A 22,500-nucleotide genomic window follows, 5' to 3' on the forward strand; every position below is an offset into this window, starting at 1 on the left:
GTAGCTGACACATTAGATTACATTAGATATATAAACTAAGGTTCAAGAACAGTACTGAGACTTCAGATTTAAGTACAGGACTCTGTGTTAATGGAGCATGAAACTCCAGCTCTCTGCATCATTTCTGCTGCTGCAGAGTCCTCCTCCTCCTCCTCCTCCTCAGCTTTTTTTCTCTTGTTGTATCTCATCATCTTCATTTCCCTCCATCTCCTCTCGTCTTTTCTCATTTCACACCTCAGCTGCTCCTCGTCTCCTGCAGAGAACACTCAAAGTTTTCACTCTGTTTAAAAAGGACAAATCCTACTCCAGTCACTCCACCTACTTATCCCTGCAGCCCCCGCCTCCCCTCATCCCCCCTCGTCCTGTCCTAGTATATGCGTAATGACTATTTTCACGCAGGGAGGGAGAGTCTGTAACTGGCACAGTGTGTGTGTGTGTGTGTGTGTGTGTGTGTGTGTGTGTGTGTGTGTGTGTGTGTGTGTGTGCTGCAGAGTTATTCTGCTGACTGCAGGAGCTCCACCTGGCAGAGGGGGCCGGAGCATCAGCAGTTTGGGATGGTGAATGAAGATAAGGGTGGTGGAGGGGAGGGGGAGGGATCAATCCAAATGACTTCCCCTTCACACACACACACACACACACACACACAAGCTTTCAAAATAAATTCACACACACACTTTTCTATGGAAGTCCAGAGCTGCCGACATTAAAATCAAATCATTTAATCCAAAACCGTCATTCTGATGTTTGTTTGTAACCTTTTATCAAACTGAGTCAATAAAAAGTGTGCTGGATTAACTCTTTATGATCCAGTTTACATTTTCTCCATCGATACAGTTAACCAACTCTGGTCACAACATGGACATGACGTATAATCGATCCCCGCTTCCATTAATGAGGAATTCCAGAGTGTTCTGTATCTGACTAAAATGACTCAAAATAAAACACACAGTCAGCTGTCATGTTCTCTGTGCTGTTCTCCGATGTACCACAGACTCCACCTTGCATCCCTTTTATACAAGACAACCGGGCCTAGTGCAGTACCCATTTTAAACACTAGGGGTCAGAGTTACATATTGCACTTTTACATTTTTCTGACTTATAACCACGAGTGGAGCGGTTTGAGTTTTAACGCTAATTGAAGCTTCGGTCTAAACCTTTGCAACTTTTCCGATCTGGAGGTTCACTTTAGAAAATCCATCTGAAAGCTTGAAAATCACAAATTCAACACGTGAGGGAATTAACATTAATTAATTAATCTTGTTAAAACGTGTTACTCGTCTCTGTGACTTCAGCCGCCGTGGACTTCCATAAAAAAAACCCTTTAAAGTCAAATGTTGACTCCCTCTCTGTTTGGGCTGAGTGTGTGTAGAGGACGGGCTACAGTTTCTGTGTGTGTGTGTGTGTGTGTGTAGCCCGAGGTGTGTGTGTGTGCAGAGCTGTAGTGGTGGTGTGTGTGTGTGTGTGTGTGTGTGTGTGTGTGTGTGTGTGGTGGTGTGTGTGACGCTGCACTGAGGCTCAGTCTCCTTCTGAAGTTGTGGACTGTCAGAGTCACAGAGTCATGCTGCCTCCTCGCTCTGCTGGATGACAGGAACGTTTACTGCACCGTACGTATGAACATCTAACCTCAAGGAGTGTGTGTCTGTGTGTGTGTGTGTGTGTGTGTGTGTGTGTGTGTGTGTGTGTGTGTGTGTGTGTGTGTGTGAGTTTTGTTGTGCGGCTTGTGATGTGTGTGTGTGTCCTCTTGTAATGTCATGCCTCTTACGGGACGTCCGGTGTGTGCGCCTGAGGTGGATCCTGCGGTGTGTTTGTAGCATGTTTTGTATTTGAGTAAGTTGAAGAGAAACGTTGTGCTGTGTGTGTTAGCGAGCTTTTCTCTGCAGGCTGCTCTCCTCTCCTGCAGACATCAGAGGAGAAGCAGCACTGCAGAGAGAAACTCTGGGTCACACTCAGCTCTGCGTTCTATGGAAGACGATCAGGGCTCAGCATGAGACTCAACCACAGATAGATTAATGTTTTGAGTTACGAGTATGATAACGTCCTCTGATTGATCTTTTCTTTAATCCTGGTAACGATTCATTTTGGATACTTTAAACATAACTCTCAGAATTAAGAAAGAAGAAATGTGACATACATCTTAAAATAATCTCAAAGTTCATCTTTATCCTCTGAATTCAGTTTTTATATTTGTTGTTCATTTGGTCACCGCTGTGGCGTTCTGTTGAACCGCCTGCTGACCTGAGAACTGCAGAAACTTTAAGTTCTTTAAACATCACCTGCTAGTTGATCTTTGTGTAAGTGTGTGTATATACAGTGTGTACGCTATGAACAGGTGTGTGTGTGTGTGTGTGTGTGTGTGTGTGTGTGTGTGTGTGTGTTGGAAGGGATGGTGCAGGGTCCCTTTATTAATGTTATGATTTAAAATGTGCTTTTTGAATTCACTCATTCATTTTTAATGAGTTTGTTTTTGTGTATTTTTGTGTTCTGTAAAGCGCTTTGAGTTCACGTTTGTATAAAATTCAACTGAATTCAAAAACGAAAACTTTTTAATCTTTCTGAATTAAATTTTCCTCAATGCACAGAAATTGTGTTCAATGGACTCAGGACATTTACACTTTATTTAAACCTCACTTTTCAACATTTTGGCTTTCATTTTAAGACTTTTTGAATTATTTTGAGCCTTTTCCATTTTTAATTTCAACAGTTTTGTCTTTTGTCTTGAACATTTTTTATTGTCTTTACATTTAGGAACTTTATTTTAGTTTGTTTGTGTGTCCTTGTTTTGGATATTTTGGACTTCATTTCCAACCCTTGTGCTGTTATTTTAAACATGCTTGAATTTAAATCGAGAGTTGAGGCTTCTTTTAGAACAAGTCTGACTTCATTTCAACAGAAAAGTCTTCATGAGGATTTATCATTCACATCTTTATTTCAGCATGTTCTCATGATCATCATTTCACAGTTTAGACTTCATCACAAGAAGGAAAAATCAAATTAAATCCTCATTTGATTAATTTCTACTTTCTGCTCAACAACACTGAAAGTTTGACTTTTAAATTAACTTTGGATCATGAACGATTAAAACATTTTGTTCTTGTGCCTCGTCGTGTTCTGAACCTCTCAGATGAACTAAAGGATGTTTCCTCCCTGCATCATTTCTAACCCCACACCCCCCCCCTCTCTCTCTGTGTCTCTGCAGTGAGCGACCCCCCCAGTCTGGTGAGCCAAGATGATTCCCGTCTTGATGTGTGCCCTGGTCTCTCTGAGTTTAGCTCAGAACGATTTAGACATCCTGTTCCCCGAGCTGGAACACTCCAGAACCATTTATGTCACAGGTGAGTTTCAGGACGCTCTCTGTTTCCTGCGGTGCTGCAGAGACTGAGAGTTTACCAGAGACCCTTCCTCTCCTCCTCCTCTTCTTCCTCTGAGCTTCGTCCCGGACGCTCTCTCTGCATGTCGTCTGTTCCCTCGTTTATCAGCTCGCCCTGCAGCTGCGGCTCGCTGATAACGCTGCTATGTGGGGATTATTAGCTCACTGAGATAAACTTATCTGCACCAACAGATGAAAACTTTGTTCACATCCAGATTTCAGACGCTGTAAGAAAACACAGCTGACATCTTTAACATTTAACCCCTTCCTGAATGTGAATCAACATGTAACCTCCCTGGATGGTTTAGTCAAAGTGAATGATGTAAAGACTGTTTGCATGTTGCTGAAGCGATCTAAACAACATTACTTTTTACTACAACCTCTCCTTTCTAACAAATCATTCAGCTTCACATTCTTCAATAACCAGTTACTCCTGTAGTTTCATAGTTATGATGTCTTAAAGGAAGAATGAGCGACTTTTTGATCCAGTAGATGTCGCCCTTGAGCTCCAGCATGAAACCAAAACAAACTGCTGTTAGGCCACGCCTCCTCCATACTGAAGCCTCCGCTCTCCTCCAGAGACACACCTCCAACTCACGTTCACACAAAGGAGTTATTGATTAGAAGGCACCATAATTAAGCACCAATAAGCACAAGTGGCAGACAAAATTGTCCTCTCTCGAGCTGCAATCACCTGTGTCCTGCATTGTTGTGTTAGCATGCTAATGTTAGCGCTCTTTAGTTAGCTCGTAGCTTCACATTGTTGTGTTAGCATGCTAATGTTAGCGCTCTTTAATTAGCTCGTAGCTTCACATTGTTGTGTTAGCATGCTAATGTTAGCGCTCTTTAGTTAGCTCGTAGCTTCACATTGTTGTGTTAGCATGCTAATGTTAGCGCTCTTTAGTTAGCTCGTAGCTTCACATTTCATGTAAACTGACACAGAATGAGCGTGATCTAAAAACTCTTACTAACATCCAAATAATCAGTGAGTATGTTCTTCTTCTTCTCTCTAGTTCTTGACTAAAACAGCTTTTATACACAAGGGGAGGAGCCGGCCGTCCCGTCCATGTAAACACGGCTCTGACAACAACACAGCCAGCGGGACTCGAGCTTCTCCCTCATTGTAGACAGTCAGGACTCAGAGACACATTTACACAGGACTGACTGGATCTATGATCTACCAACCAAACCAACAAGTTCACTAAATTATAACTCACTGACTATTTGACTAACTGACCAACCAAGTAACCAACCAGCTCTCTAACACATCGACTTACTGACTAACTAACTAGATAAATTCTGACCATTCAACAACATTTTTGCCTTTCTGAGATAGATCAGCTGAAGAGAGACAGGCTGTCCCTTTAACCTCCGACAGCTCAGAAAAAGAGACCACACAATCAATGATCAATCAGGTTAACAGATGGAGGTGATGCTTACACAGCAGAGTCAGTGAAACGCTGTGCTGGTTAAACAGACGCAGAGACTCTGACAGTGACGGAGGCTGAAGGTCACAGCGGGCGATAATATCACACATTTAAAGACTCTATGCTCAGAGACAGCGTGGGGCGTTCTTGTTAACGCTGAGAGGACTTCATTACATCGTCGTAGAGGAGATCCTGAATGAATTTGACCTTGTGTAACTGCGTCTCTGTGTTGCAGAAGACGGCCCTAAACTCTCAGTGGCTGCGGATCAATTGAAGGTCGTCACGAGACGAGGAGGAAACGCGACTTTGCCATGCAGGATCCAAAGAGACCAATCACTGGCTCCGAACCGAAAGATGAGGGTCAAGTGGACCAAGCTGACCTCGGACTACCTGAAAGAGGTTTAACATTTGTTTCATATTTCCAAAACTGCTTCTTTGGCTCAAATTGCTGCTGGATGCTATCACCAATCAGAGCGACAAAATTATGTGATGTAATGCCATTACTTTCCATAAACCCGAGTGTCTGCTTCAAACCGCCACAAGAATCTGTTCTGCTATGGACTGAACCCACCTGAGCGACCTTTGACGTTTTATCAGTAAATTAAAAGTGTGTCTAGGTCGGCAGATGGGGGTATGGGATCAATTCTGCAATCAAACAAGCCAGCTCCTTTCTGTGAATGTTTTGGCTCCAAACGATGTCAACATGTCGTGGGGTTTTTATGGTTTAACTTCTCTACAACAGAAAGAGAAGTAGTCCATATTAATGTAAAGGGCACGGTTATACCTTTGTAGTTAAAATGGTGATATGTTCTAGTATTTATTCTTCACATTTGCCAACTAGGACATGAATGTATAGGGTGGTTAGGGTTAGTGAAATCTGAAAACCTGAAACCAAAAAGCCCTGACCTTCTTTTACATCTCAATTATCTTCTTATCTGCAATCTTAAATCAGGAGAGATAATATGAAGGACTGTTTCATAGCATCACAAACTGATTTCCTCTCTACCTTGTGTAGGTGGATGTTTTCGTCGCCATGGATTATCACAAAAGGAGTTACGGCAGCTTCCACGGACGTGTTCACCTTCTGGGTTCCTCTCCCATGGACGCCTCTCTGGTCATCACAGAGATCACCCTGGAGGATTATGGGAGATATAAATGTGAAGTTATCGACGGTCTGGAGGATGGGACTGTGGTGGTGTCTCTTGACCTTGAAGGTAAAACGAAAAAACTCAACAAACGGTTTCTCCTAAATGTCACTGTTCTCTAACAGGCTGGGCTAATTTTAGCCTCAGAAGCAGCGAGTGCTCGGGGGAAAGTCAGTCAGGAGCCAGTTTGTTCTGTAAGCAGAGTGTTCCTCAGAGCCAGAGCAGCTTCATTATGTGTGAGTGCAGCCAAAGAATCAGCTATTAGAGCCCTGAGGCCATCAGCTCTGGCAGCAGGCGTAGGAACAGCTGTGCTTACTCAGCGAGACGTCCTGTCAGTTTCAGTCTTCAGGTTAAATAACACGATCAAAAAAAATCCCCGGAGGACATATTCTGGTTTTATCTTGCTAAATGAGGGCTATAACATCTTTGTGTCTCCCCCTGTAGGTATCGTGTTCCCGTACTTCCCGCGCCTTGGTCGCTACAACCTGAACTTCTACGACGCAGAGCGGGCGTGCAGGGACCAGGATGCCATCGTGGCGTCCTTTGACCAGCTGTACGAGGCATGGAGAGAGAAGCTGGACTGGTGCAACGCGGGCTGGCTGAGCGACGGGACGGTCCAGTACCCGATCACCACGCCCAGAGAGCCGTGTGGAGGAAAGAACACGGTGCCCGGCGTGCGGAACTACGGCCTGAGAGACAAAGAGAAGAACCACTACGACGTGTTCTGCTTCACCTCCCACTACAAAGGTATAAGACGTTTAACCTCTGTGTGTGTGTGTGTGTGTGTGTGTGTGTGTGTGTGTGTGTGTGTGTGTGTGTTTGTGTACCTGTTTACCTATCTAACAGGGGACTTCAGTGTCAGTACACGTTCACAAACGGGGACTAGTCAGGAATATTTCCTGACTCCTCCTGGACAAATTTTCAATCTCCCTATAATCATGTCAAACTATTCTGGTGAAGTTTAGCAACTTTGCTAACAGTGTACCTAAGAGTGTGCTCAGTAGTGCTCCTGCTGGCCGGAGCAGGAATTTTATTTTATTCTTTGAGATTTATACTGTATCCTGTAAGAGTTGAACTATAAGTGAGACCTTTATAATGAATCCCACATTTTGTGGTTTTATATTTTATTGTCCTGTCTACTTTTGTCTCCAAGGTCGGTTCTACTACCTGATCCATCCCTCTAAGCTGACCTACGACGAGGCGGTCAGAGCGTGTCAAAAAGACGGTGCTCAAATCGCCAAGGTCGGCCAGATGTACGCCGCCTGGAAACTTCTGGGCTACGACCGCTGTGACGCCGGTTGGTTGGCCGATGGCAGTGTCCGTTATCCTATCACCCGCCCCCGCAGGCGCTGCAGCCCCACAGAGGCCGCCGTCAGGTTCAACGGCTTCCCAGACAAGAAGCACAAGCTGTACGGCGTGTACTGCTTCAAGGGCCACAACTGAGCAACAACAACACACACACACACACACAACCTGGACACATGTCAGCATGCACACACACACACACACACACACACACACACACACACACACACACACACATTCATAGACTTATGAGACTTTGTTGAGGTATGAACAAACACTTTCAAACTGTGATACTTTTTTTGATGACATTCTTATGACATTCATGTCAGATGAGTCATGTTGTTGTTATCTGGGACCTGATACTCTACGAGTTATAGTTTACACATATTTAAGGTCCACATTATTTAATCAATGCCTTTCAAGGGGGGTGGTGGGTTGTTTTAAAATTGGGGGGAAGGGTTGCAAGCTATAACAGTTACAGCCATACTGTCATTCAAGACTCTACACAACACGTCATCTTACAAGGAACAACATGTCTGACAGCAGAATGACTTCATTGGACGGATACTTTGGGCACTTAATGTTGTGTTGTTCAAGACTTGGAACAGCAACAACAACAACAACAACAAAGCCATGAAACAGTCTGAAACAAAGGGAAGCTCAAATCCTGTCATACTAGTCAGGAAGAAACAAAAGCTGAGCACAACCAAACTGATCTTTGACGTCCATATTCAAAGGGGAATTCCTGTACTTTTCAACATGGGCCCTATTTTTTGTATATTTTGGAGTCTAAATTACTAAAAGGTACAAAAAAGTTTGGGAGTTGCTCTAGTTGACCGCTTCAGTTTGTAGCTGTGAAAAGGCTGTGATGGCTGCAATGTAATCCTTGGAGGCAAGTTCCAATCAAAATATCTTTACCAAAAGTATTCCTTTTTGCAACTGACAGGCTCTGATTGCTCTCTGAAAACACAACAGAATTGATGCCTACAGAAATGGAGTAAGCTTTCTCCTAGCCAGAAACAGATTTCCTCAAAGCAACCAGAAAGAGCATGAGACTTGCTAGTCTAACACTGCGTCGATTAGTTAGTTTGTATTTTGGTTGTTTGACTTTTAAAGTGGTAAGTGCTGAATGACCATATAAGAGCTAATTGTGGCAGCAGTGGGCCAGCAAAACCTTTGTCTTGCGAGATGAAATTACTCTTTTAGTGAAAAACTTGTGGCTTTGAATAGAGCAATGTAGCAATTGTTCCTGTTTTTATATAAAAGATAATCCTAATCTTTGAAAACAGGTATCTGTTGATAAATTCAAATGAAGAGATAGAATATCAATCTGAACCTGCTAGTGCCCAAAACCATCATTTTCAATCAATGAAGGATAATGTTACAGCCATTACAGCTTGTCTGTGTGGGTTCTCAGTCGTCCAGGTCATGGTAAGTCCGAAGCTTGATCCAAAGGTAACTGGACTTGATTGGACTTAGTTGGTCTTCAAGATCTTCAACCAAGTCCAGTCGCCTCTAGATCAAGCTTGGAAGCCATTGCAGCGTGTGCCAAGGCTGTTGGCTGAAGCATCTACTGGAGCAAGTCCGAATCGTATTGTTATTGTTGATTATTCAGACCTCATATTTGTGGAAAATAAGGCCCATTTAAAAAAAATACTTGAATTACCTTTTGGTCAAGGTGCTACAACTGGTACTTTGTACTTCATACGTCAGTGTTTTATGTTTTTATACAAATGTGTTGGACCAAACATCAGTGTCATCAACTTAATGAATAAGGAACAGGAACATGTTAGCATTGCTTATGTTTTTTTTTTATTATGTAGAATGTTATTATCTAGAAATGTATTTCTGTTTATGACTATTTTTTGATATACTGTAGAAATATTTACATTACTATTATTTGTCTTTTTGGCCAAACTATCCAGGTCTCTTTGGTTTACATGAAACACAACAAAACAACAGTGGACAAGTATTCCACACAAGTAAAAAAAATAAAAGATATACATTTTGCACTGAACATGTAGGAGATGCCTAAAGGAGAAAGCAAACAGTAGTTGGCCTTAGCAGCAGCAGTAGAAAATGCCTGGCAAGAATAAAAACCTGACTGTGCTGCAGAGCTCAGTTTTTACAGTGAATAGACCTTTAAGGCTATATCTCTGTTTGGCTTCATCTTAGACTTCAGAGCATGACGTAGCTTCTACAAGCAGCTGTCAATGTAGATCTCTGCACACACTATCTATCTAGCGCCTTGATAAACTGCTATTTTTGATACAAATACTGTAGTTTCTTATAGTGGATGAGCAGAGCCTCACTTCTGACCTCGGCCTCCTCCATACGTAACTCCTTGAATCTGTCTGTTGGGGTTTACTGTGCAGACTTTGGGGGAAAAGTCAAAACTTGGAACTGTCGTGTACAATTAAGTCTTTGCTAGCCTCGTAACCAACATGTAAAGGCACAGTATGGAATTTCTGCCACTAGGGGTCTCTCAAAATACAATAATAAAACAAGTAGTTTGGTATTGTCGTAAAGTAACTTGAAATTATTGGAGTTTTTGTCGTCATTGTAAAACAACCATCATTGCTTTACATCATGGTCTATTCCCACAATGCTTAGCCACATTTTCTTACTTTTATGTTGTTTTTTCAATTAAATACTCCAGTTATGTTAGCTAGCATAAATAGTTAGCTGCCTATCATCTTAAAGCCTCTGGATTTGTGGATAGTGTTGCTCAAATTAAAGGTTTTACCTGGCATTAATTCATACTTCTGCGGTAAAGATTATCGTAACACTGAAAGAAAATGTTAGCTTCCGGCTAACTTCCATTATATGGAAGTGGTGACTACTTCCCTTCCTGACTCTGCATAGAGTTGCACCTTGGTGAACTTTCACTTGCAAAACCTGGCCTCATCTAATTACCCAAGCAGTGTATGACTGATGTTGCTTGGCAAGGCCCAGATTCAGCACTACAAGATACAAATGCTGTCTCAACATTTTCACATGTTGCATGATTAGGCCCCTAACATTGACAGCTGAAAAAGGCTAAATGTGACTTTCAGGAAGCAAACCCTAACTTGTTGGCGAAACCTAACTTGCTGGGCATTTTAATCTTTTTCATTGACGAAGCCTAAGATCTCTGGATACATGTGAAAAGATAATGTGTTGACAGTCCTTTAGGTAACACTTAATGACTGAATCATGGAGTAACGTATGGACTGCTGAAATCACAAATGGGACTAAGCCAGGCCCTGAGTGAGCAAGGTTTTCCTGGCAGTGACTTGCTCCCTGATTGCCATCTAAGCTCTCACCTGTCTCAGAGGCACTGATCGGACCCAGCAGGCCTGCAGCCAACCTGCACCAGCCTGCTGAACCAGACAGAAATACAATACATTCAAAACACAAATAAGTCCTGCATGGAGGCACTAAAGGGCTCCTTCCATGTAAGGGTATCAGAGCGTTAACGGTGCACATTGATCAAGTGTAAGCTCACACTACCAGGTCACAGCTGGCCTGGATCCTGGTTTAGGTCATCCACTGTGGTCTGGTACTGGGTTAGCTTTACTTGGCTCCAGCTAACGACCAACCAGAGTCCTGCTCCCCTTATCACTGAAGACCTGCTGGACAGACTCATAGAAATACATTTCTGTAATGATACGCCATAAGACACTGTGGGAAATAAAATGTTGGTTTTACAGAACAACAGCTGTGAAGTGAACAGTTCTTGAAGACTCCTCTTCAGTGTGAAACGTTTTTCCTTTTAACTTGTTTTAATTTCTGTTACCGTAAAAAATATGCAAAAAAACTGTTTTGAAGGAGTAGTTTGACATTTGGTAAGTGCAACCTGAAGAAAAGCCTTGGGGAAATTGCTCACTGCTAATCAACATTCCCAGCCCATAAAAAATCATAAATATTTCTTTTCTCACTAGACTGTTTAAAGAATGGACAGCAGAATACTGCACCTCAAGTGAAGCCAAAAGATTTAGAGCTCTCCCTGTTGACTGGCGGCAGTGATGGCTAAGCGTACATCAAAATGCACATCAGATACATTTTTCGCAAACCCAGTTACGTAATTATAGTAATTATTTTCCTCAACCCTGTGTTCCCTCAGATTATAACTGGAATCATTTGAGCCATCTAATTGTTCAACCGAGTTTACATTTTTCAACTTCAGTAAATAATTTGTGTGATTATTGGTGCATTTGCGTCAAACTTAAGTAATTTATGTGATTTTTGCTTTTGGTGTGAATTCAGCATTAAGAGGAGGAGGTTCTTTTTCCTCTCTTGTGGCGTTTGAGATGCTGTGTGTCGGATTAGAAGAATACAGCAGAAACAGCGTGACAAAATGCCTCGAACTTTTCATAACCGAGTGTCTGCTTCAAACCGTCACAAGAATCTTTCATATGTTTTTATCAAATGTAAGGTCTCAGCTAGAAGACAGTTAGCTTAGCAAGAGACTGGAAACATGGAATATGCTAGCCTAGATTTGTATATGTGTGACCAACTTTGTTTATAACTGCAGCGTAAAGATAAAACCTCAGGGACTCAAAGAGTGAGAAACAGGATAAGAAACGTTACATGAACCACGACTCTGCTTCTTCTCCTTACTCAGGCTCATTGAGTTCACCTCTTATCCCAAACACATCATGACAACTTAAGAGCAACCACACTGCCGTTGCAAAAAGAAAACAGTTCGTCAGCAGAGTTCACGTCGGCTGGAGTCGGGCTGTAATTGACTTAAGGACGGCTGTTTGCAGAGGGTGCCAGGTGTAGTTCTTGGGTAATGCAGTAATGCCCTCAACGTGTTTCCAAAAGGAGGGGCGCGGCGCTGCACAAATGTTTCCCTCACAGGAACACGGAGGCCATTCATGGTGCCGCTTACAGTTTAAACGGGAAATAACACGTTGGAAAAGAAGTGCGCTGTTTAAGGAACCGGGTGACGGCATGTTGGTGACGCGTCGGTTTACATGTTGGTTCATATTCTCACGCTGGTTTCAAAGAGGCTGCTTGTTCAAACGTGGGGCAACACAGGTGTAAGGCCGTCATTTACCACTACATGGTTACAAATACTCTCACATAAATACATGAGGAAACTTACAAAGAATAATCTAAATGTAGTGTAAGAATCTATGTTTAGAATGAAGGAGGCTCCATCTGCTCACTAAACAAACATCATTTCAGTTGGAGGGGGAGGTTAGACTTCACCAATGAGGATTCTCAGGAGGGTGCTTAGCCTAAGCCCAATTTCAGGTCGATTTTAGACCCGATTTCTGAGGAGTAAACTACGACTCATTTTGAAGTCTGATCAAATTTCAGCCCATCGCCTGGCGTCAGTCGTGTAGTGTACACCGACGCATGACGGTCGATCAATGTTTGATCAGCTGCTCCCAATCAATCGGATGAATTTCTGACATCTCAAGTGTTTTAGACAGAAATGGAAGCTCTGAAGCAGAACCCCAAGACCGACCAACCTAAAACCCACTCTTAAATTCATGGCCAGGTTAATCCCTCCAAACCAGGTGAGGCTGATGTGGAACCAAATTGGATTTGTTGGCTGGGATGGAGGTTGCAGCACAAGCTTAATACACAAACACTGACACATTTTGAAAATCTGTTTTCATAGGCAGCAGTCAAGCAGTGAGATAAGCATCGTTTTGGAGTGGTATGTGTGTCCACATGCTGGTTTTAATGTCTGATATTTGGTCTCCTTTAGCTCTGATTTTGGTCTCAACCCTTCTCCTGTGAGAAATATCTGCCTCCTGGCTGCAGAATGCCCCACCATGTTCACCTGTTTATCACTAAACAGCTAACTACATGGCTGTTTTGGAAACGGCCTACTACCTACCACTATTGAGCGTAGTATGCAGCATGCACTCCATACTACGTTCAACAGCAGCATGCAGTCTGATTGCCAGTTGGTGGTTATTCTGCAGTGGTTTCTAGTCTTGGAATGAGGAAGTAAACAACAGCCCAGCTGACCTCAAACTCTGCGACAGCATAGCGTCCACTTAGAGTCTGAAAAAAGCTGACGAGAGATTCATTTAGAATTTAATGATTTAAAGAATCAACAAAGATAACTGGTGGTATCTTTGTCTGGTTTTGTGTGATTGGGATTATTTACTCTGATATGATTGGACGCTGCTGTCCGTCATTTCCATCTCTGACCTGCCGCTTTGCATTGTGGGAAACAGTATGTGAGGGAGGCTGGTCTGATGCAGACTGTAGATTTTTCCTGAATCAGAACGACATTTGGGTATTGTTGGCAAACTGAGGATCTGGAAGGACTAATAGTGAAGTAGAAGGTTTTAAAAAATCAGCCATGTTTAGGTCAACAAACTTTCCCCTCTCTTCTTCTTCATTAAAATGTTTTTGGTGCTGCACAGTGACACCTGGTGGTTTGAAAGAATTACAGCAGCATACTAACACACCGACATGTCAACATTTTGTTAACTCGAGTCTCTTCTTAAAATCTTTATATGTGATTTTTTACACTTAAATATAAATCCAGTATCTCCTCTGAAAATAACTCTGTGAGTCATGACTGTCTACAATGGGTGTAACACCCGAGTCCCACTGTCTGTGATGTTTTCAGAGTTTTCAGAGTCCTATCTTCACTTTGTTTACATCGCCAGGACGGCCGGCTGACTCCTCCCCTCGTGTATAAAAGTTGTTTAATTGAGGGACTAGAGAAAAGAAGAATAACATACTGTACTCACTGCTTAACTGTGTTTCTAGATCACGCTCATTTCAGGTAAATTTACATGCAGTGTGAAGATACCAGCATAATAAAGATCGCTAGCATTAGCATGCTAACACAACAATGCAGCGCAAGTTGTTTTGGTTTCATGCTGGTGCTCAAGGGCGACACCTGCTGGATCAAAAAATTGCATATAAAGCCTTTAAACACAGACGAACATCAGACTGAGCAGAGTAAAATAAAAGAAACAACACAGGTCATGTTATAAGAGTTTCTATTATTGCACACGCAGCAGACAATGAAACCAGGATGATGGACATTTTTACAGAAACAATGATTACATAGAAACAGATTCAGTGAACCTCTTTAACCACGTGGAGTAGAAAACATTTTAAAAATGCATATACGTTGAAAACACAATATATCAAAAGGAAAATGTATGAAGAGCATGAAGACGAGAAGGTAAATGAATACAAGTCACATAAAATAATCTGGTGGAGCTTGTAGAAGTTTTCACATTCCCTTTTTTGTTTTTGTTGGATTTGAACACAGATTCCAGATCTGTAGCAAAAAGCAACGTTGATAAAAACCTCAAGCTGAGGACGATTTTAATGCTTAAGAAAAAGAATCAGCTGGTGGTGAAAAAGTCGGGTCGATTTTTGATTCACATCAAAAGCTCAACAAAGCTAATGTTGATAATAAGATGCTACGTGCAGCGAACACGCGACAGAGTTTGTAAACAGCAAAGGAAGTCATCGTCCGAACGACCTTTATTTTATATCACAGTTCATTCATAGTTTTAAAGTATACAATAAGTTAAAGTCATATGGCTTCATAGAGTATCTATATTATAAATCCTAGGATTACTAGCTGCAGCACACACACACACACAAACACACGTGTGTGTGTGTGTGTGTGTGTGTGTGTGTGTGTGTGTGTGTGTGTGTGTGTGTGTGTGTGTGTGTGCTGCTCTCCCTTTTTAAACCTTTTTTCAGCTAAAATATTTTGTACAGAAATCTACACGGGACATCAGACGGTGAAAACGGGGTCATAGAGAACTCACATGATTAAAATAATTTAAAGTGATGACTCATGCTAATGGCTAATTATGTTTGGCTAATCCTCCTGTGAAAACCCCGACCAAAGGCACAGACCTCAAACTGATGCCGCACGCCGACCCTCGTCTTAAAGCACAGAGAAGGGATCGGCCAGTAAAGCAAAAAAAGATTTAGGTGAACGTTTGAGGAGCCCCGTGGAGTTTATGCTAACATGCTAACGTGTTCATGAACGCTTCTGTTCCTCGCTATTTGCAGGAAAATGAAGATGCACATGCAAACAGCTGGAACAGATGTGCCTTCTGTTGATCAGCTGGTGCAAAGCATGAGGAGAACTAAGACTCAAAGAGGACTGTGGAGGAGCAGCTACAACCTGCAGGGATGACGGCTGCTTCATTAGCATGCTAACTTCATGTGTGCTAGCATAAAAGATCGTCAAATCTCATGGACGCAGCGATGAGAAGCACTGGTTCCAGACGTTCAGACACATGCACCTCACAGCAGGAGGCCATGCCTGTCAAACCGGAGAGGGGGGCGGGTCTCAGGAGGGAAGACACGACGTGAAAAGAACGACGGGGAAGCGACGGGCAAAGCAACTGAATCGATGACGTTTCTCTACCGAAACATTTGTGCAATTTAGACAGTGTGCAGGAGGCAACGTGCGATTTCTTTGAGAATTAAAAACAAGAAATAAGACTTCGATATCTGTCTGTTTGATCTTTAATCTACGGCGGAGAATTAGGGCCACTTTAAAAAAAAAATATATATATATATTTCGAGATTAAAGTCGTAAATTTACGACTTTATTCTCGTAAATTTACGACTTTATTCTTGTTAATTTACGACTTTATTCTTGTTAATTTACGACTTTATTCTTGTTAATTTACGACTTTATTCTCATAAATTATTATTATTTTTTTTAACTTGGCCCTAATCCTCCGTCGTATTAATCAAATCATATCAAAGTTAAACATTTTGGCATCATGTTGACCTTCGACCCCGCAGGTCTTAAATGTCCCTGTAGAGTCCTCTGCTTCGGTCTCCAATTCTATAAAAAAAAAATAAGCTTTGCAAATGTTCCATAAAGACATAAATGAAGGAAACAAACCATGAAGGACTACAGGAGACAAACTGACAGGGTTAGCTGAACAGAAGCTTGTTGGTTTCTAAAACTTCACAGGGTTCCTTAAACATTAGAGTTCTCTGTGTGGACAGAAAGGGGACGACACACACACACACACACACACACACACACACACACACACACACACACACACACACACACACACACACACACACACACACACACACACACACACACACACACACACACACACACACACACACACACACACACACACAGGGATGAGCAACAGACCAATCAGAGAGCTCAGAGGAGCACAGTGACGAAATTAAGGCACCTTTTGTTTGCAGTTTGGGGCGTCGAGAGCATCCTTTCAAACTAAATTCTCACTGGAGGAAAAGTTTTAGAATCTGAAGTGTCCCTTCACATCGAGAGACAGTTCAGAGAATCTCTCTGTCTGTCGATGTCAGCCGCCGTCTCTAAGCTGACTTAAAGAACCTCAAACCCCCTCAGCGTCTCCTCTGCTCCTCGTTGTGCGTCTGGACCTCCTCGTGCCTCTTCGCCCTCTGGAAGAGACGCTGGGAGAAGTTGTAGCTGCGAGGCTCCTCGGGCTTCGGGTTGTGTATCTGGGGCGTCTTGGTGTGATGGACGTGTTGATTGTACGGGCGGTTCTGCTGCTCCGTGTTCTGGTCGGTGCGGCGCCGCAGAGTCAGCGATTTGTGGAAGGTCGCGGCTGAGGAGACGGAAAAAGAAAAGTGTTAAAAAGTGAAAAGATTCAAGATCCTGAGCTGAACTTTCCTCAAACATCGGTTACTCACGACTCTTGCAGGTGACTTTGGGCGCGTCCCATTGGCCGTTGGGGCGGCAGCGGATGGTGGGGGCGTGTCTCTGGATGAAGCCCTGCTTACAGTGGTAGCGCAGCAGGGAGTTGATCTCGTAACGAGGCTTCATGGCGCCGAAGACGCGAGCGTTCCCCACCACGGGAGGCTGCCCACACGAGACTGATCGAAACGGAAAAACAGAAAAGTTTAAAGGGATACTTCACCCGTTAGCATTAATCTTTGTATCATTAGAAACCTGGTCGTGTTTCTGAATGGTCGTGCATCCCGCCCTCATTTTCCCCTGAGATGTGAAATCTTTCTATTTCTGAGTCTGAAAAGGAGCTTCCAGTGACGCAAAAATGACGATTTCTGCGCCAATCACAGATCAGTGGGTGGGAACTCACTCCCAGAATCAAAACTTAACGTCCGCCATATTGCTTGGAAGCTATGCTAACAGGCTCTATGGAGAGAGCTGATAATGGAGAAAAAATATAAATATAGCTGTGAGACAACTGCTGCCGACAAGCCGGTCTTGTGTTTTGGCCGCGACACAAGACCGGCCTGTCAGCAGCAGCCGTCTCGCAGCTATATTGCCGCTGCCAGCTCAGCAGCCGACACATAAGGCCTGCCTGTCGGTGGCGGTGAGGACGAGGAGCCGGGGCCGGCTCGAGCTGGGGCGGACTGGTAGTGTTGGTGCTCTCACTGTTTGTCTATGGACACAGACATAGAGTCTGTTTTCTGACAGGAATTTACAAGATCAATTCTGGAAGAAATCTCTGAATCAGTTGAGGAAACGGTCTTATGTGTTGAAGTAAATATGTCTGTAAATAGAGGACCTTAGTGGGAGTGGCCTGTGGTGCTGTGCATTCTGGGATTTGGTGTCTTTCATCCACATGAGCCAAAAAGACATTTTCTGTCTTTTCTCGGTCAAGAAGGCTCCAACTTCAAAATGTATTTCACATTTCTACATATATGACCCAAAGTCAGTACAGATTCATGTTTCAACAAGTGAAGTATTTTTAGGAGTTTTATTATTATCTTCACTGTGTATGTGTGTATGTGTATGTGTGTGTGTGTGTATGTGTGTGTGTGTGTGTGTGTGTATGTGTATGTGTATGTGTGTGTGTATATGTGTATGTGTGTATGTGTATATGTATATGTATGTGTGTGTGTGTGTGTGTGTGTGTGTGTGTGTGTGTGTGTGTGTGTGTGTGTGTGTGTGTGTGTGTGTGTGTGTGTGTGTGTACCTGTCCCCTTCTTGCAGGTGAAGGTCAGGTGATAGTTACAGGGCACGTCGTTCCACTGCCCCCCCTCGTGCCAGATCATCACCACACAGTCCTCTCCGGACTGGAAGAAGCTGTCCGGCTGGTTCGGCCTCCAGTAGTCGTATTGCTGTCACAAAACAACGATTCACTTCTTTAAACGGCTGTTTAAGCTGTTTTTAAATCAGAAACTTTTCTAACATTTCTCCTTTTCTACTGAAAGCTGCTCAGGATGGAAACACTGACAACGTTAATGTGAACACAAAACAGAACTGAACTGATGATGACAGCTGTCTTCTTCCTCCTCTTCCTCCTCCTCTTCCTCCTCCTCCACTTCCTCCCCCTCCCCCTCCTCCTCTTCCTCCCGCTCCTCCTCCTCCTCTTCCTCCTCCTTCTCTTCCTCCTCCTCCTCCTCCTCCTCTTCCTTCTCTTCCTCCTCCTCCTCTTCCTTCTCTTCCTCCTCCTCCTCTTCCTCCTCCTCCTCCTCTTCCTTCTCTTCCTCCTCCTCCTCTTCCTCCTCCTCCTCCTCTTCCTTCTCTTCCTCCTCCTCCTCTTCCTTCTCTTCCTCCCCCTCCCCCTCCTCCTCTTCCTCCCGCTCCTCCTCCTCCTCTTCCTCCTCCTCCTCCTCCTCCTCCTCCTCTTCCTTCTCTTCCTCCTCCTCCTCTTCCTTCTCTTCCTCCTCCTCCTCTTCCTTCTCTTCCTCCTCCTCCTCTTCCTTCTCTTCCTCCTCCTCCCATTCTATGAAGTCCACTTAAAGTTTAAAACTGAGTCACATCAGACTGAGAAGCTGCAGATAAAATCATCTCTGAACGATCAAACATTTCCACCAGCTGACTTGTTGTAATTCCCAGAATGAGCAGAAGGTGGTGCTGCAGGGAAATCAGCAACATGCAGCTGAAGGTTCAAACAAGAGGAGGAGACTGTGCAACAGCTGAGTACATCATGCACTGTGTGTGTGTGTGTGTGTGTGTGTGTGTGTGTGTGTGTGTGTGTGTGTGTGTGTGTGTGTGTGTGTGTGTGTGTGTACAGTGAGGGCGCGCCTCTGTATGAAACCACATTACAACAGCAGAGCCCCCCCAGCTTCAGGTTTCAGGCCGTCGTCAGACCTCGAGCTCTAACAGCTGAACGCTCCCAGCTGAGCGTCTGAGAGAGCGTGACATCATCATGAGCAAGAAACACAGACGAGCGGGAGCACACAGGAAGTGATGTGGAACACGTTTCTGGTTTCTTTCAGCAGAAGAAAAGGTCACATGTCTTTAGTCTGTCTACAAACCCCCCAATGATGAGAAAAGTCCATCCTCTCTTGTCCATTTGGGCAAATGTTTCCAGAATCATGCAATCAAACTGGCATTTAAAGTGTTAAATTCCTAAAAATGATTGAATGTTTGGTAGTTTTGAGAAGGGCTGAAGTTGTTTAAGAGATTTATGAGGAAAAAAATAGAAAAAAATATCAATCTGTTCTATTTTTATATCAGTTTTTTGGAAGTGGACATTTTTGTCCTTAGTGACTTCAGAGGGTCGTAAATCAAACTGATGTCTGAGGGTTAAGAGCAAACATGCAAGACAAGCGAGAGAAAACACGTTCATGTCTCACCATCGGCTTGCCGTCCGTCCATCTGAAGTCTCTCTCAAACATCTTGTCGTTGAGTCCGAGCCACTGGTAGTCACTGCCGAGGCCTGCAGAGAGGAAACATGAGGCTCTGAATCTGTTTTCACTCAACTCGTTTACACAAACAGGAAACAAGTATCTTGTATCTTTGCATACACACTGTCTGTGTGTGTGTGTGTGTGTGTGTGTGTGTGTGTGTGTGTGTGTGTGTGAGATCTTGTATCTCTGCAGAGGTTTGGCACAGAGAAGAGGAGCGCGGCGGCGGAGGCAGGAGCTGAAGTGTTGATGCCGTGTTTTACAAGCGTGTGGTTTTGGACATGTGCGAGGCAGCAGGAGCGGCGGTGAATAATCAGAGTGTGAACAAACAGCAGAGGGAAACGCTCGGGCTCCATGGCACGAGGCCATCTCATCTCTGTACTCCAATAAACCTCGAGACAGGCGGTCTCTGATCTCCTGTGGAAACTCTCTGTATAAAGCACTTTATTTTATCGTGCTAACACTCATCGTTGGATTAGAGCACGTTTATGAGCGGCTTCTTTCCAAACACATAAACTGCTTTAAAGTGCACTCACCTTCAAACAGCAGCTTTACAGGCGGCGCAGTCTCAAAGACAGAAACCTCCTGACTGAGTTCAATTTGTCAACAGAGGGCTCAGAATCGGAACTTGTGCAGTCTGAGTGGGTCTCGAGTTAGGAATCATTACAAGTTTAACTCGTGCAGTATTTCATTCTCTAGATATTCCACCTGTACTGCTCCTCTTGACCTTTGACCTGTGTGCTCCGCACCCTGCAGCTCATGTTCTCTGCAGCAGCTTCTTAAAGCTCCTAACTGACCCTAACCCCGTCGTCACTTAACAACTCTGATGTTTTCATGTTTTTAATCTGCTCACATCAACGACCACGTGTATCTTTACGTCTTCTCTTATTCCCAGAAAATAAAGGGAACCTAGAAGCGCGCCCTGAGGGGCTCCTCCAAACAGCATCATAGAACCGCCTCCAACGTGACCTTAACATGTGACACTGAAGGTGACCTTAGAACAGGTGCATAAGGCCCCGTGTCCACCTGGAGTTTTCTCAGGAAGAAAAGCGCTGCTTGTCCGTCCTGTCTCCATGGCAACAGACTGTTGACAACGGCCGCTGTATGACTGACACGGCTCCGTAACTTTTTACTTCATGTTTTATATTTGAGATTTATTTTTCCAGATCAGACATTCTTTTCTCCTACAGATCGTGTCGTGTACCCTCATCCTCCTCGCTCCGCGTCTGATCGGGAAAATAAACCACCTCAAATATAAAACATGCAGTAAAAAGTAACGGAGCAGTGTCGGTCATACAGACTGTTGCCATGGAGACAGGACAGAGACAGCAGAACTTTTCTGCCCAGAAAAAAACCCAGGTGGACACGGGGCCTTATAATTTTAAAAGAGCGTCGGTGAAGTCAAGAGCGCCTTTCAGAAAAGCTGAAAGATTTTCAACTCGAAGCGCTCGGAGCACAAAAAAGGCGGCGCTCTCAGATAAAAGACGCTGGGCGCTGCATGCCTTCGTTGTCCCGGCGTCCGCCTGCTGCTGCAAACGCTCTCTAGTCCAAATGCAATAATCAGTGATGATGAACAACAATCACTAAAGTTATTATGAATCACATTTAAGAATCTGTCTGGTAGTCGGTGGACTTACGGTTGACAAAGGTTTGTTCCTCCTGCGACAGGATGCTGGTCAGGTGGGCGCCGTGCAGCCGACACTCCCTCTCAGCCGAGTCCCACGTACGACGGTGGGTGAAGTACTTGTAGCAGTGGGACTGAAACTTCTGCCAGCCGTACCCACAAACCTCGATGTCTGCAATGAAAGGACAGAATGTTAAATGAAGTGTTCATTAAGATGAAATGAGATCCTCGTCTGTAGGAGCTGAGTCAACTCTCAAAACTCACATGACAGCGGTATGAACGAGGCTCAGTACGGGAGAAAAGCTCGAGTAAGAAAGGAATAAAAAGCCCTTTGCAAATCAATTCCCAACGTTTGTAAATCTGTGCACACGTGTTAGTAAACTGTGGGCATGGATTGCACTGCAGTGTGTTTGCTATACGGCCTTGTAAACATGGCAGCTTCCACTGAAGCAATCAGTCACCACTGGCCCCTCCCACTGGCCCCTCCCACTGGCTCCTCCCACTGGCTCCAGGTGAATTCTCCTGATTATATCCTGCTGTGTTCTCACATCAGCTCACTCTGACTTTCTGCAGAATAAATACGAGGAGGCTGGAGGAGAAACTCAGAGTGAAGAGAGAAACATTCAGCTGTTTGAGTGATCACATGACGCTCAGAGTGAAGAGAGAAACATTCAGATGTTTGAGTGATCACATGACGCTCAGAGTGAAGAGAGAAACATTCAGATGTTTGAGTGATCACATGACGCTCAGAGTGAAGAGAGAAACATTCAGGTGTTTGAGTGATCACATGACGCTCAGAGTGAAGAGAGAAACATTCAGGTGTTTGAGTGATCACATGACGCTCAGAGTGAAGAGAGAAACATTCAGGTGTTTGAGTGATCACATGACACTCAGAGTGAAGAGAGAAACATTCAGGTGTTTGAGTGATCACATGACGCTCAGAGTGAAGAGAGAAACATTCAGATGTTTGAGTGATCACATGACGCTCAGAGTGAAGAGAGAAACATTCAGGTGTTTGAGTGATCACATGACGCTCAGAGTGAAGAGAGAAACATTCAGATGTTTGAGTGATCA

General features: G+C 43.8%; 2 protein-coding genes across 4 annotated transcripts in view; one reads left to right on the top strand and one right to left on the bottom strand.

The window, feature by feature from the left end:
- The window catches only part of LOC110005203 (hyaluronan and proteoglycan link protein 1-like), a 23,172-nt gene extending 12,229 nt beyond the window's left edge, over nucleotides 1-10,943 (top strand). The window contains exons 1-6 of one of the 3 annotated variants that reach the window (XM_020660633.3): nucleotides 1,448-1,604; nucleotides 3,197-3,332; nucleotides 5,030-5,193; nucleotides 5,810-6,008; nucleotides 6,384-6,686; nucleotides 7,093-10,943. In XM_020660633.3, the coding sequence (XP_020516289.1) occupies nucleotides 3,227-3,332; nucleotides 5,030-5,193; nucleotides 5,810-6,008; nucleotides 6,384-6,686; nucleotides 7,093-7,382 (1,062 nt within the window). In that variant the 5' untranslated portion in view covers nucleotides 1,448-1,604; nucleotides 3,197-3,226 and the 3' untranslated portion in view covers nucleotides 7,383-10,943. Of the gene's footprint in view, nucleotides 1-1,447; nucleotides 1,605-3,196; nucleotides 3,333-5,029; nucleotides 5,194-5,809; nucleotides 6,009-6,383; nucleotides 6,687-7,092 lie in introns of those variants that run through there. The other 2 variants (XM_065965957.1, XM_020660634.3) reach the window with 2 other exon arrangements.
- A 3,249-nt stretch (nucleotides 10,944-14,192) lies between these two features.
- Nucleotides 14,193-22,500, bottom strand: part of vcanb (versican b) — a 26,493-nt gene continuing 18,185 nt past the window's right edge. The window contains 5 exon segments of the mRNA XM_065965854.1: nucleotides 14,193-16,807; nucleotides 16,893-17,075; nucleotides 18,143-18,287; nucleotides 19,752-19,834; nucleotides 21,440-21,598. Of these exon segments, the coding sequence (XP_065821926.1) occupies nucleotides 16,584-16,807; nucleotides 16,893-17,075; nucleotides 18,143-18,287; nucleotides 19,752-19,834; nucleotides 21,440-21,598 (794 nt within the window). The 3' untranslated portion in view covers nucleotides 14,193-16,583.

This window comes from Labrus bergylta, chromosome 17, assembly GCF_963930695.1.
Source record: "Labrus bergylta chromosome 17, fLabBer1.1, whole genome shotgun sequence".
Classification (NCBI taxonomy): Eukaryota; Metazoa; Chordata; class Actinopteri; order Labriformes; family Labridae; genus Labrus; species Labrus bergylta.